The 15511-nt window shown below is 26.7% G+C and overlaps 1 protein-coding gene across 1 annotated transcript in view; it reads left to right on the top strand.

Annotated features, from left to right (window-relative positions):
• The window catches only part of LOC111623208 (suppressor of lurcher protein 1-like), a 60998-nt gene that overhangs the window by 25999 nt on the left and 19488 nt on the right, over nt 1–15511 (top strand). Inside the window, exon 2 of the mRNA XM_023365707.1 lies at nt 14452–14641. Coding sequence (XP_023221475.1) covers nt 14452–14641 — 190 coding nt within the window. The remainder of the gene's footprint in view (nt 1–14451; nt 14642–15511) is intronic.

Consider the following 15511-nt stretch of genomic DNA (forward strand, 5'->3'; position numbering starts at 1 on the left):
AACTGAATACCTTCATTTCTTGGAGACTTCGTGAAACTACTTTTAAGGGCACAAAATAAAAACAACTGTCAAAAGTACGGCTTTAACTATTAAATTTTGTATTGAAGTGTTTTATTATATCTGTATAAGTTATTAAAAATTTTAAAACACTTGTCCGCAAGAGTTTTGACAACTACAAATTGAGATTTTGACCTGTAAAGAAAGCTTGTACCATAATCACGGAGAGATTGAATGCAGAGCATTATAAGAAGCGTGAAGAAGTAGTATTACAGTAGTATACGAGATAAACAAATATTTCATATAACCCGAATTTCTTCTATAATGTTATATTACTTTGGTCTTCTCTTACTGTGATTAACGTGAAATTTTTTAACTTTAATTAAATTTTGAAAGAATTTTATTGAAGAAATGACGTAATTCTCATTTATAAACATCAGGAGTAAACAATTTCTTCAATTAAATCCTACTTTTATAAAAAGATTTAGGGAAAATTTTATATGAAAAAATTCCGTATGCATCCACAGAGTTACAATTTAATTAAATTAATCGTAAGCGACTCTATGGAAACTAAGTTATAAAATTGTATATAATTTCGATAAATAACTTTAATAATAATAGTTTCTTTATGAAGTAAAATAATAAGGAAATTATACAATATTAAAGTAATGTTATCGTCGCTTATTAATCGATTTACATCAATCGATTATTAAGTAATCTTCAATTTTATCTTAAATTATTAAAACGGTACTAAAAATACTCAAAAATTTTCTGAAAATTTTATAAGAAAATATCTTCCGTAAGTATCTATAGTGATTAATTTAGCTAAAGATCATAATTTTCTACATTAGATTAACCTTTTTCTTTAATTTAAACATAAGTAAGTTTCTTTTTCTTTCGTAATTCGAGAAATAATTATGTTAAAAAACAAAAATTTGCATACTTCCAAAATAGACAAATAAATATTTTCATATTTTTTCTGATTAATTTTCCTATATAGAGTCGTGTCAAGTTTATCAATGGACTATAAAAAATAAGGTTTTAATTAGACAATAAAACGTTGTCTGACCAAAGTTTTATTTTATTCTGTTTAACAGTGGGAAAGTCTCCCTTTTTCGCATTTTTGGACTCAGAGGACCTCGAAATATCGAGAAATGCAAAAAAGTTGGGAGTTTTTTCTGTATTTATTGATGTTATTGTGTATGTAATCGGGATTTCTTTCACTCAATTAAAAGCTTAATAACTCCTGTGCCTTTTGTCGAAAATTTCTGAAATTTTCAGAGCGGTTTGTATATTAGGAGCATTGACGCTATTAAATTTTGGTGGTCAAAGGTCAAGAGATGGGAAGATACAATCAGGTGTCATATCTCGAGATAGGTCGGATATAATGATTTTACTCGTAGTAGCACTTACAATTTATAAAACTGAGCTTTTATCTATTTTATAATAATTAATAGTATAAAGTTTTGTTTAAATAAAATCTCATAACAGATGGCCGGGAAAATTACGTAACTCGTTACTGGATTTTAATTGATTGCGATTCATACAATTTATTGTTTTACTTTATAAGTACGTTATAATTAATAATATATTATATAATACAACATTTAATAACGATATTTTTCTATAACGAACTTTTTAATTTACTTAATTTTGATATATTTAAACACCTGATCGATATTCTGCTCCTCCTTATCCTTCAAGAAAACATCGCGATGCACTTTCGAAGACGCAATTTCGTATAAAAATTATACCAAGTACACGTTTAAAAACTGTGTATAATTCAACAGCGAGTAGTTATTTACCTTCTCGCTGTAATTTTAATACTTTAAATTAAATATCATGAATATTTTACTTGATTTTGGAGTGGATATTCCAACATCAAGTACAAACTTCTCTCTTCGTGATTACCTCTTGTCTGCGCTTTATCTATAAGAAAAATGGAATTTTTTTCCACGTATATAAATAAAAATTGTTTTTAACGTTATATTCTCTATAATATATACGTGCTCGACGCGATGGCACATGTAAATGCCACTTAAAGCGATATGGTGCATTGTAAATGCGGATGAGATATGGTTATGAGCAGATGTTAATAAAATTTCCTAAATACAGTTGTTCGGTAAGTCAATATAAATGCCACAAAGTGAAAAATGTCTTGGCTTTTTATGGAGGGTTGATATATCAAGTCATAGAAACAACACTCGCACATTGACAAGCAGACAAACAGACGGCTAAAGCGTGTTCGGCATTACTTAAAATGTTCAAATTTTTTAATATTTTTTTAACATCTTGTATATTATAATATAATATTAATCACTTCCTGAGTATAAGATACTAGAATAGAAATTATACGGATTATAATGATTAATTAATTGAAGCGTAAATAATTATATTCATAAAGCTTCAATAATAATTCCGTATCATCTGACTAGGAATGCAGTTATAAAAGTTTAATGAAAATTTAATTCATCGTAATCAAATTTAATAGAAATTATTTTCTATTTGTTAAAAGAATTTTAGCATTAATTTTAGTATTTAATTGGCTAATAATGTTTTTTTAAATACAAAAACAATAAATATTTTGTTATTAAAAATATTTCAAGAAATGATCTTCGATAAATTTTATTTATTAAAATTATTTAATTTTTTTAATTTTAATTATAAAATTAAATTTTTAATTAAAAAAGTACATATAAACCATTAAACATTTTCGTATACAAAATTAAAAAATTCCAGCAACGAGTTGCGTAACTTTCTCGGCAAAAAAGTTAAAATTGTGTACGGCGCCATCTGTTAAGAGATTTAATTTTTTAAATTTTTTATATTATTAATTATTTAAACATGGCAAAAAGCTTAATTTTCAGAGTAGAGACGAGTTTTCTAAAAAATTGTAAATGATAATAACGAGTAAAATCTTCATTAAGTCCGACTCTTCTCGAGATATGACACGTGACCCCTTCTACACCCCGTCGACCTTTAGCCATCAAAATTTAACAGCATCAATCTTTACAATATGCAATCCTCCCTGCAGAATTTCAGAAAATTTTTGCGAAAGGTACAGGAATTATTCTCACTTCCTCAGCCGTATCTTTACAAATATAAACAAAACACCATACTCTTGCTGAGCTTATTATTACTTTAATTTCAAACGTTTTCAGCCCAATTTCAATAGGCCATCTTCAAGAACTATTCGAATACAACTTTCGAATAACTTTTAAATTTAAACTTTTAACATAAACTGTAACTATTAACTATTTAACATATTTGTAAATATCACCGTAAACCATTAAATATTTAACTAAAAAATTTTTAACATATTATATGATAAACATAAATAATATAAAATAATAAAAATATATATAAAAAATATATAAAAAATAAAGCTTACTATAACAAAAATATACATTAAACCAGTACTACACAACTGCCATAATTTTACGGGTTTTTAATCCCCATTTCCTTTTCTATTATGTACTTCCATGCCGTTGGAAGAGCATTAGCATCCTTGGCGTTTAGACACTTGCTATTTATCTTACTCTTNAGAAAAGAGAAAAGCAATCTTATTATTTTATATTATTTATGTTTATCATATAATATGTTAAAAATTTTTTAGTTAAATATTTAATGGTTTACGGTGATATTTACAAATATGTTAAATAGTTAATAGTTACAGTTTATGTTAAAAGTTTAAATTTAAAAGTTATTCGAAAGTTGTATTCGAATAGTTCTTGAAGATGGCCTATTGAAATTGGGCTGAAAACGTTTGAAATTAAAGTAATAATAAGCTCAGCAAGAGTATGGTGTTTTGTTTATATTGGTACAGGAATTATTCGGCATTAAAAAAGGGTGAACAAAACTGAGTTCCCCACACATTCTAACATCTATACATAGAGGAAAAAACCCAAAATTTGGCATTTTAAGGTCCCCTGAGTCCAAAAATGTGAAAATCTAAGGGGTGTTTTTTGACCGATGGCCATACTTTTCCTGTTATATATAACAGCCTAGAAAGTAAAGGTTTATTTTAAAAATTATAGAAAAAATATATATTTTTAACTAATTATTTTAAATAATTTTATAAATAATTGATTTTATTGATTTTCTTTATAAGCATTTAATTCACTTGCTTGTAAAAGAATTAAATAGATTAAATGTTAATAAAAACATAAACTCAATTAAAGTAAATTATTTACATAATAAAATATAAAAAATATTTTTAATTAATACATAAATATTTTAATAAAAATAATCCAATGCTGCTTAAGTTAATTAATAGGAGTAACAAAAAATGCGGAGTAATCTCAATAATTGGGTCTACCTATTGTCTAATCTTCTATTTAATTATGGTGTTTCTGTATAGAAATTGTTTGAGAAAAATGAATTTACAGATTATCTTTTTACTCGAGATAAAAATCGTAAGTGGTATACAGTCATACCGAATTCTCTTAATATTAATAATTATTTGTTTATAAATTTTCCACGCAGATTAGGTTACTTCAAAGCTAAATTACTATGAATTCGGGTATTTATCACCTATTAAATGATAATTGCAATAGATGAAATAATAACTTGCAAAAAATGCATGTACAGTACTTTATTCTATTTATGCGAAGAGGGACACGAACTTCGGTAATATTATAATTTGGCGGATCTTGAAAGTATTAATAAAAGAAAAAATAATATATAATTACTATTTTTTTTTTATAAAATTAACGCTGCGATGGTACTTAACCAACAGTGCCCGAGTGGATTTAACCACTGAACGCAGAGTTCGGACCTTGCCAATGTGCTGGCCACGTTTTCCGGATTTTCTTCACGTTAGTAATACATAAAAAGGGGTAAGTACCCCCATAAAATGTTTCCCGGGAGGTATCCCGTCGGCAGATCGCCCACGTGTCGCGTTGCCGTAACAAATAAAACAAAAACAAACCTTGGTAGTATTTAAATTGTATAATTTTTCGTCCAAAATTCCAACTTTTCTCGAAAGACGGCCATAGTGGACACTATACGATACCTGTACTGGTACGCATAATGCAACAGTGTTGCCAGAATGGGTTAAATACAAGCAGGACTTTTTAAATAACAGTGTGGCTCAGGTTTTCTTGAAATCCTTTTTGAAGCGTCCAACATAAAAAATAATATTTTTAAAATATTAAATTACTTTGATCTTCTCCTATTGATTGACGTGAAATGTTTAACTTTAATTAAATTTTGAAAGAATTTTATTAAAGAAACGACTTATTCCTAATTTATAAGCATCAGGAATGAACAATTTCTACAATTAAATTCTAGTCTTATATGTATTTTATAAAATGATANAGAAAAGAGAAAAGCAATCTTATTATTTTATATTATTTATGTTTATCATATAATATGTTAAAAATTTTTTAGTTAAATATTTAATGGTTTACGGTGATATTTACAAATATGTTAAATAGTTAATAGTTACAGTTTATGTTAAAAGTTTAAATTTAAAAGTTATTCGAAAGTTGTATTCGAATAGTTCTTGAAGATGGCCTATTGAAATTGGGCTGAAAACGTTTGAAATTAAAGTAATAATAAGCTCAGCAAGAGTATGGTGTTTTGTTTATATTGGTACAGGAATTATTCGGCATTAAAAAAGGGTGAACAAAACTGAGTTCCCCACACATTCTAACATCTATACATAGAGGAAAAAACCCAAAATTTGGCATTTTAAGGTCCCCTGAGTCCAAAAATGTGAAAATCTAAGGGGTGTTTTTTGACCGATGGCCATACTTTTCCTGTTATATATAACAGCCTAGAAAGTAAAGGTTTATTTTAAAAATTATAGAAAAAATATATATTTTTAACTAATTATTTTAAATAATTTTATAAATAATTGATTTTATTGATTTTCTTTATAAGCATTTAATTCACTTGCTTGTAAAAGAATTAAATAGATTAAATGTTAATAAAAACATAAACTCAATTAAAGTAAATTATTTACATAATAAAATATAAAAAATATTTTTAATTAATACATAAATATTTTAATAAAAATAATCCAATGCTGCTTAAGTTAATTAATAGGAGTAACAAAAAATGCGGAGTAATCTCAATAATTGGGTCTACCTATTGTCTAATCTTCTATTTAATTATGGTGTTTCTGTATAGAAATTGTTTGAGAAAAATGAATTTACAGATTATCTTTTTACTCGAGATAAAAATCGTAAGTGGTATACAGTCATACCGAATTCTCTTAATATTAATAATTATTTGTTTATAAATTTTCCACGCAGATTAGGTTACTTCAAAGCTAAATTACTATGAATTCGGGTATTTATGACCTATTAAATGATAATTGCAATAGATGAAATAATAACTTGCAAAAAATGCATGTACAGTACTTTATTCTATTTATGCGAAGAGGGACACGAACTTCGGTAATATTATAATTTGGCGGATCTTGAAAGTATTAATAAAAGAAAAAATAATATATAATTACTATTTTTTTTTTATAAAATTAACGCTGCGATGGTACTTAACCAACAGTGCCCGAGTGGATTTAACCACTGAACGCAGAGTTCGGACCTTGCCAATGTGCTGGCCACGTTTTCCGGATTTTCTTCACGTTAGTAATACATAAAAAGGGGTAAGTACCCCCATAAAATGTTTCCCGGGAGGTATCCCGTCGGCAGATCGCCCACGTGTCGCGTTGCCGTAACAAATAAAACAAAAACAAACCTTGGTAGTATTTAAATTGTATAATTTTTCGTCCAAAATTCCAACTTTTCTCGAAAGACGGCCATAGTGGACACTATACGATACCTGTACTGGTACGCATAATGCAACAGTGTTGCCAGAATGGGTTAAATACAAGCAGGACTTTTTAAATAACAGTGTGGCTCAGGTTTTCTTGAAATCCTTTTTGAAGCGTCCAACATAAAAAATAATATTTTTAAAATATTAAATTACTTTGATCTTCTCCTATTGATTGACGTGAAATGTTTAACTTTAATTAAATTTTGAAAGAATTTTATTAAAGAAACGACTTATTCCTAATTTATAAGCATCAGGAATGAACAATTTCTACAATTAAATTCTAGTCTTATATGTATTTTATAAAATGATACACTGAAGCACAATAACTCTCGTGCCTTTTGTCAAAATTTTCTGAAATTTTGCAGGGAGGTTTGTGTATTAGAAGCATTGATGCTATTAAATTTTGAAGGTTAAAGGTCGAGCGATGGGGAGATACAGATCGCCTGTCAAATCTTGAATAGGGTCGGACTTAATGAAGATTTTACTCGTTATTACCACTTGCAACTTATAAAACTCATCTACCCTCAAAATTAAGCTTTTATCCATTTTATAATAATTAATACTGCAATATAAAAAGTTTGTAAAATAAAATCTCACAACAGATGGTGCCACACGCAATTTATTTATGCCGGGAAAGTTACACAGATTCAGATTCAGATTCATTTTATTAATAAAATACTGAGTTACAGTACATACCTGGTGCCATAGACATATAACCAGGTGCAGACAAGAACATATTGGCATTATTACAGATTATTAACAATAGAGGCTACAGTAACATTACACGTGTAGTACAGTAGAACCTCGAATATCCGCCCCCCGATCAACCGACCCCTCGGTTAACCGACCGTCCTAGTCGGCAAATTTCAAATGTCCGCTAGTGATGTGGCGCTACAATATTTGGCTATGTCTTGGCTACTTTAATATTATTTTTACGTGTTTTAGCTGGCAACACTCATTCGACCATGAAAGGGAGCCAGTATTTAAACGAAGCTTAATTTTCTAATTTTTAACGATACAATAGCGACGATTATTATTTTAAAAAATTTTTGTTAGGCTTAACATCGATGAAAATTCAACGCAAAGTAGGTTAATAGCGATATACTAATATACTAATTACATGGGATATAATAATATACTACACTAATAATGGATTTTTTCATACTTTTCGGTTATCCGACTTTTCAATTATCCGACCAACCCCAGTCCCCAATTAGGGCGGATAATCGAGGTTCTACTGTATATACAAAAGATGGGGATAAAATAACAAGTTGTATGATACAGAAAACATATGCATTAAAATATTATACAACAGAGAATCACAAAATACAGGATGTAAATAACAAAATACAATATATTATAGAATAATAATGTAGACAAAATATAATACAATATTACAGTAGAAAACATAATACAATAGCAATCAATTAAATTTACAGTGACTTATTTGAGAAAATTAAAATACATAAACAATAATATAAAATTCAGTAAGCAAAACATATAATACAGTAAGAAATGATAAAAAAAAACAGTGTGTTACAAAGTAAAGTACCAGTAGCAATGAAAAATAAGACAATACAACACAGCTAATGAGAAAGGTTAGTTGTATCTAGGAACGGTGGTGCGATGAAGGTACTCACTGATGAGCCTTGTGAGGTAGTCTTTATTGTCATAGGTGTCTTTATTGTCCAGGATACTGTGGGAGTCCTTGGACCAGCGGTATCCGTGCGCCTCCATGGAGGACCTCAGGAAGTGCCTTTCGTGATCCAACATAGGACAGTTGAAGATATAATGATGGTTTTAATGGTAGGGCTATTATAGCAGATCCGGAGATTGTCGTCTTCGCTGGCAGTCTTTGCAAGTATGCCGGCCCTCTCATTACCAAGTGTGCCCGGAAAGTTACACAACTCGTTGCTGGATTTTTATATTTTTAAATTATTATTATTATTTAATCTTCTAAAATTTATAATTGAATTTTGTTTTATGGGTTGCTCTCGACTATATTTTTTATTAAGGACGATACACTTTGATTTAAATATCGTACGCCACTTTTGATTTTAAATGATAAAAATCAAGACATTTCTTCATTTTTTTATTATTTTATTATAATAGAAAACATACGCCATATTTCTTAATTTAATAAAATTATTATTAAATTAATCTGTCAAGTTACCATATTTTTTTCTTTAAAGCTCTTAGCTTAATGGCTTTATTTTGCAATTTATTTTAAAAATTAAGCAATTAAAATTAAAAATTAATTTGATTTTATAAATAAAAAACTAATAATAATTAAATAAACATTTTGGTGTAATATTTTAAAGGATAATACAGTGAAACCTGCGTAGACCGGAATCGAATATTTTTTCGGTTTCCGTTTTGGACAGGTTTTACTGTAAAAGAACATTTTTCGTAAGTCACATTTTCTTACATTTATTATTATTTTATATTTTTATTTTATTTTTTATGATTGATTTCTTTCGATTTACAATTAACATTTATACGAATTTTTATAGGAATTAATTTCTTAATAAAAGTAGTTTTTATTACTATAATAATTGGGAATATTTTTATAAATAATTATTTTAAATTTGGTGTCGTAAAAATGCATAAAACATTTTAAAAATTTAATTACTATAATTAAAAGCTTTCGTGTTATTTATACCAAATTGTTTCATTCTTTTAAATAGAAAATTCCCTTTTAAAGTTATTAGATTAATTTAATTATATTATATATTTTTAAAGTCATTTTGTAATGTTTTTCTGTGAAATTTAATTGTTTTAGAAAAATTTCTAAAAATAAATAATAATTTTCAAATTTTAAGGAGAAAGTGCTTAAATGGATAAAATTTTATCTTAAAAATTAATTTTGTTAATTAATTTCTAAGAAATTTTTTAATTTTATAATTTTTTTAAAATAGAAAGAATATTTTAAGGTGTAGAAATGAGATATAACGAACAATTACGTCACAATTCCGAGATGCAGTTTTTAATCGTACTTTAATTTATTTAAAAATAAGTTTTCTGTATCTGGTCTCGATTTTCGTGTGACTCGAGGGCCAGCTGGAAGTTCATATATAGAGGGTCTTAATTATAGATTTCGATATGTATCCAGGTAAATACGTGAAAATCCGGACCAGACACGGAATCCATCCCCTAGGCTTTTCATATTTGGTCTGCGTGTTCATATATTAAACTCCCTTCTCGAGATTAATGAAGGATGGACGGACAGACTAATGAGTGTGAATGTAGGTGTGCAGTTTAAAAATTGCAGTCCGATAAGATACATGTATTATTTAATAAATTTACATTGAAAATAATGTAAATTTATTAATAAATATATAACTTTGTTTTTAAGTTGTAGAAAGGAGCTACAAGTATGTAATAAGAGAAGATATCAAAGTGTCTCTAACCGAGCCATCACAGCTCATAATTCTATCTTAGTTGATACTTTTAAGGTTCTTTCATTTATAAGAAAAGCATTCAGTCTCTAATAGTCTTCTGAAAACTGTTATTTGAGATATTAAGCTTAAGTCAATGCTTATAAGAACCAATCCCGAGATCAACACTGAACTTTTCAACTATTCAGCTATTGTTGTACCATCGTAAATCTTTCATTGGACTTAGGAACTCAATAGTCTTTGCCTTTTTTTTGTTAGGTAGGTGAGTGGCCATAAACTATAATCTTAGAAGTCAACCATAAAACTTGAAGAAAGATTGTTAAATAGAATATTGCTATATAAAGAAAAGACATTGAACGATAGCAAAGTGGAAAACTATTGCTAGAAAGTTTTTATAGAAAAACAAATATTAAAAGTAACATGACAATATAATTTTTGAAGTGAAGTTTGTATTTGAGAAATTATATTGAAAATGTTTTATTAAGCAATAATTTTATTGTAATTTTATAAATTTGATGATTTTTCTTGAATGAAGCATCCAATTTAGTTTGATGTGAATAGGATAAATATTAGCAGGAGTTTTCAAATATCTAGACTTTCTTGGAGGCCTTTTAGAAGCATTCAATATTAAAAAGTACATTAAAAATTGTGTTTTCTTACAAAGAAATGAATGAGATGGAATTAATAATTTATAATAAATGTTTTTTGAGGCTTCGTAAATGTAAAGCCAGGAAACGATAGCCCTGTTGGCACACCTATGAGAGGGCCTCAGTACAACTCTGTAAAAAATATAGCCTATAATTTGAAATATAATTTTATGTTTATATAAAAAGATTTATTTTTTTATAGTTAATATTTAGTAAGAATAATCTCAATACATATTGATAAGGGCTATAGAAAAAAATTAAATGAATAAATTGTAATAGAAATATATCCAAATAAATAACTATATACGATTTATTTAAAATAAAAAATTATTAGATAACTTAACTGAATATTCTTAATAAATTAAAAATTGAATTAGTTATAATTCATATTTTTGTGTTATTTATTTAGTAGGTATTTCAATAAGTACAAATTTTAATTGTGGTTTTTCTCGTATAAAATTAGCAAATTTATCAAATCGTTTTACATACAATATTACATATACAGAAAATATGGTATTAAATGCAACCAGGAATACAGATAAATTTCTAATTAAGTACAGAATTTTGTATATGAGAAAAGAAAAAATAGCTGGTCTAATATTAATGTTTAGAGCACTACCAACGCTTTTAAAAATATTAGAAAAGATATCTTGGAAACAATCATCAAATAAGACTCCTTAAGACCTAGTAACATTTATTTGGAAATTGTAAAAAATAAGACAAACAGTTCTATAAATAATATGCTAAAAGAATCATTAAATGTTTAATCAGATGCAGTTAAACTGCTATTCTAATATTTGTAGTAAGTCTTGTTCTTTCAAATTCAAAGAGTTACCCACAAAAGGAAAAGACCTATTACTCTTGTTCAAACAGAATGTCTTAAGTACTAGCAAAGCTGAATTTTCGTGTCTGTTTACTGAAAAGTTTGCCTCGATTTATTCCTTTAAACCAGACAGAAAATCTAAACTGGAAATATCTAATTAGCTTTGCTAAATTTCCTTTTCTATAACTCTGAAAATCGTTTTCCATTAGGAACTCTGATTTATCAATTCAACATACTTTTGTACTGTTTGTATGAATACATTTTGTTCCTGTTAAAGGAACTTTACAATTGTTTTAACAAGAAATATAATAAAATTTAATAAATAACAACTAAAATATTATTAGTTACGTAATTTTTCGCAAATCAAGCGGGTGTAAAAGCAAACACGCTCTCGATTATTCCACCACAGATTTCTAATGGTAATTATAACATTGTAATCTATGTGCATTTAATTAATAATTAAATAAATTAAAAAATTAAATATGGAATTATAATTTATGTAAAATTTTCAGTTATCTTCAACCATTTTATACTAAATTAATAATGTACTTTGTTCAGTTTTCACATCATTAGAGAAAGATGGTTTGTTTGCTGCGCTAATACTTAACTTTAACTATAAAATTACTTTAATTATAAATGTTTAATTAATCTAAAATTAGATTAAATTTAGTTAAATTATATATTTCTAAAATTAAAGTATAGGCCTACATAAAAGGGATATTAAGCTTCGTCTTAAAGAGTAAGTAAGAAAATAGTAATATAATATAATTTCAAAGCATCTTAAAATTAATTTTTGATAATAATTTGCATTATTATTCCAAAAAATTTAAGTAATTTTATTGACATAATCTTATACTTACACTTATATTAAAACCTATTTATGCGAGGAATTAAGAATATATTTCGTAACTATATAACATTAAATTTAAAAGTTATATTATTTCTTTTATTTAATTTTATATTTAGCAGTAAAAACAATAAATATTAATAAAATAAAATAATTTCTCAATTAAACTCAGTGGCGAAATCCTTATTTATTCCAATCGGAAGTCCTTCTACTCTGCAGACGGATGTAAATTTTCTTCCATTTTGACTAATGCAATCGTCGATTAGTGTTTTCAGGCCTTCAATTTCATTTTATAATGCCCAAAACGTTCACTCTTAATTTCGATGAAGTCACACTCTCAAATTCATCTTCTATTAAACATCGTCTCTAAATGAAAGATTCGGGACTTTGTATGATTTTCTATAATGGTCTAGCCTCTAGGCATTAATTAAAATAAAATGTTTCCATTAATTTTATCATCCGATAATTGTTAGGGATGAATCTCAATTTAGTTTCTTTGTATTCTCGTTGATGACACGGGAATCTCGTTAACTGACTTTTTTTCTTTTTGTCGAGCATCGACTAAACTTTCCCGTTCATTTAGTACGAACTCCTGATGTTGGGAGAAGATATTTTCATAAAGTTTATGATAATTTCAATGAATTTACAGCAAACTTTATTCATTACATTAAATTAATCATTTTCCCCAATTAATATAGAAAAAAACGTAATTTCTATTATAAATTTTTACTGAAAAACCCAAATTTTAAATATATTTATTAAGATTATCTACGTTAATTATTAATTAAGAATCGATTAGAACCGTTTAATTATTAATTATGAAAACTTTAATTCTGATTTAGAATTAAATTTTAAAATAATAATATATATTTTTTAAGATATAAAGCTAAAAACGCGACTCAATTATACATAAAAAATATTTAAAAATTAAATTTATTACTATCAATATTATTAATTTGATGACGTCACTTAAAAAGTTATAATATTGATAAATGTTTTTCTAATAAAATATGATATATTAATTTACACGAACTTGCCCGATAATCCATTAATCATTTATGATTAATGAGCGACTTTTAGACGATTTTTTAAAATGATGTTACGTGACAAATATCGTTTTTAAATCAATTTTTTTCTAATTTTTTCGGAAATATTCGTATAAATCCACGACATATTTTTTTTTAAATTTACAAAAAAAATTTTTATGATATAAATTCTNATATTGCGTTAGACATCTCGAAATAGCGCAAATTACAACTCTAAAAGTTTATCTTCATCAGCGAAGAAGCCGTCTTCTTAAAAATAAGATAATTTGTCTTCAAAATAAGCGAGTATTTTGGTATCTTCAATTTCATATTCATCAGCTTCTTTTCTGTTAAATTTTACTTTTATTATCATCAATATTTTCAACTTTTTTAACGGCATTCCTGTAACGATCATCGTGACACTCACTAAAAGATAAAACAATTATCAATCGATAGTTAAGAAAAGTGGTTTTTTTACTTGTTTTTCACTTATTTTCTCATTTCTCCAGCTAATCGTTGCAGCGATTTATCTTCCATTATTAAATTCTCTTCATTTGTAGTAAGAACTAGGTTTTCATCATCATCATCTTAGTGAACAAGTGCTTCAGGAATTAGAAAATATTGAGGATAATATAACTTAACCATAAATATTAACTTCGTGTAACGAAGATAAATGCAGCAATCCATCTGTAGTTACTTCATACATCTACTTCATATACGAGCGTATAAAGTTTAGAAATTCATTCAGAAATTCATCGTATTCTTCCGTGTCACCATCTCTTCAAACAGATGCTTCGGGAATTAGAAAATATCGATGATGATGTACAGATAATTATAAATATTAAGTGAATCAAATTTGAATATATTCATTTATTTGAATGATTTAAAATAATTGTACTTGAAGTTATAGAACTGTTGTTTTATTTGGCAGTTGCCACCAGTTGTGATCAGACAATCAGTAGTGAGACATCCAAGAATGGAACTTTTACGAGTCCGAATTATCCAGAAGCTTATCCTTCAAACGTATTTTGTGTTTATCAATTTGAAGGCAAAAAGGAAGAAAGGGTGCAAATTTTATTCACAGATTTTGATCTGTACATGCATCAAGAGTCGACTAAAGAGTTAGTATTTTTTGTAAATAAATATTTCAAATATATATTTTTAATCATTTATTTTATATAAATATATAATATTTTTGCATTTATTTTTAAAATGTTATGATTTCTCTATACATCCTCTATATAAATATTATATATTAATTAATATATTACGTCTTCTATGTTTGACTTGGATGTTCCGTAGAGCATTTTTGCATTGTTTTTAACAATTTATGTAAACAATATTATCTTTATTTATTATTTGCGGTTATTAAATTTATATATTAAAAAATTTTAACGACGATAAAGTAATTAATAATTATTTCTTATAAGCTATTTTAAAAATAGGCAGATGGCATTTAAGACGCCGTTCAACGTTAAAATTTAACGTTTCGTGGAACGAAAAATATTTGATTTTTTAGCGATTTCGGGTTTTTCTTATGATAAACTATAGGTGCTCTTTCCACTGAATCATTTATTTTTTCGGTGAGAAGCTGAGAAATCTCTTCTCAATAAAACAGTTCGTGTGAGTGAGTGAGTGTACAAGCCAATGCTTAACCCCTGTACAACCTCTCAAATTACCTTTCTGTTGGTCTTTCCCTACACACCATTTATACAATTTGATAAAGTTTAATAAAAAGAAATCCTTAAAGAAATCTTTTGATGATAGAAATTCCTTTTCCAAAATGTCCTAAACAATAAAAATTTGTTTGTTTATAAATATACAAATGACAATTCACTTTATTTTAAATATAACGAAAACTTTTCTCTTTAAATTATGAATTTTATCGAATTTTCTATTAGGATATTGCGTTAGACATCTCGAAATAGCGCAAATTTTAATCATTTATTGGATATAAAAATAAATAAATTATAATTTAACTTACGTCTTGT

This window comes from Centruroides sculpturatus, unplaced genomic scaffold, assembly GCF_000671375.1.
Source record: "Centruroides sculpturatus isolate CEXI.00-Female unplaced genomic scaffold, Cexi_2.0 scaffold8, whole genome shotgun sequence".
In the NCBI taxonomy this organism is placed as follows: Eukaryota; Metazoa; Arthropoda; class Arachnida; order Scorpiones; family Buthidae; genus Centruroides; species Centruroides sculpturatus.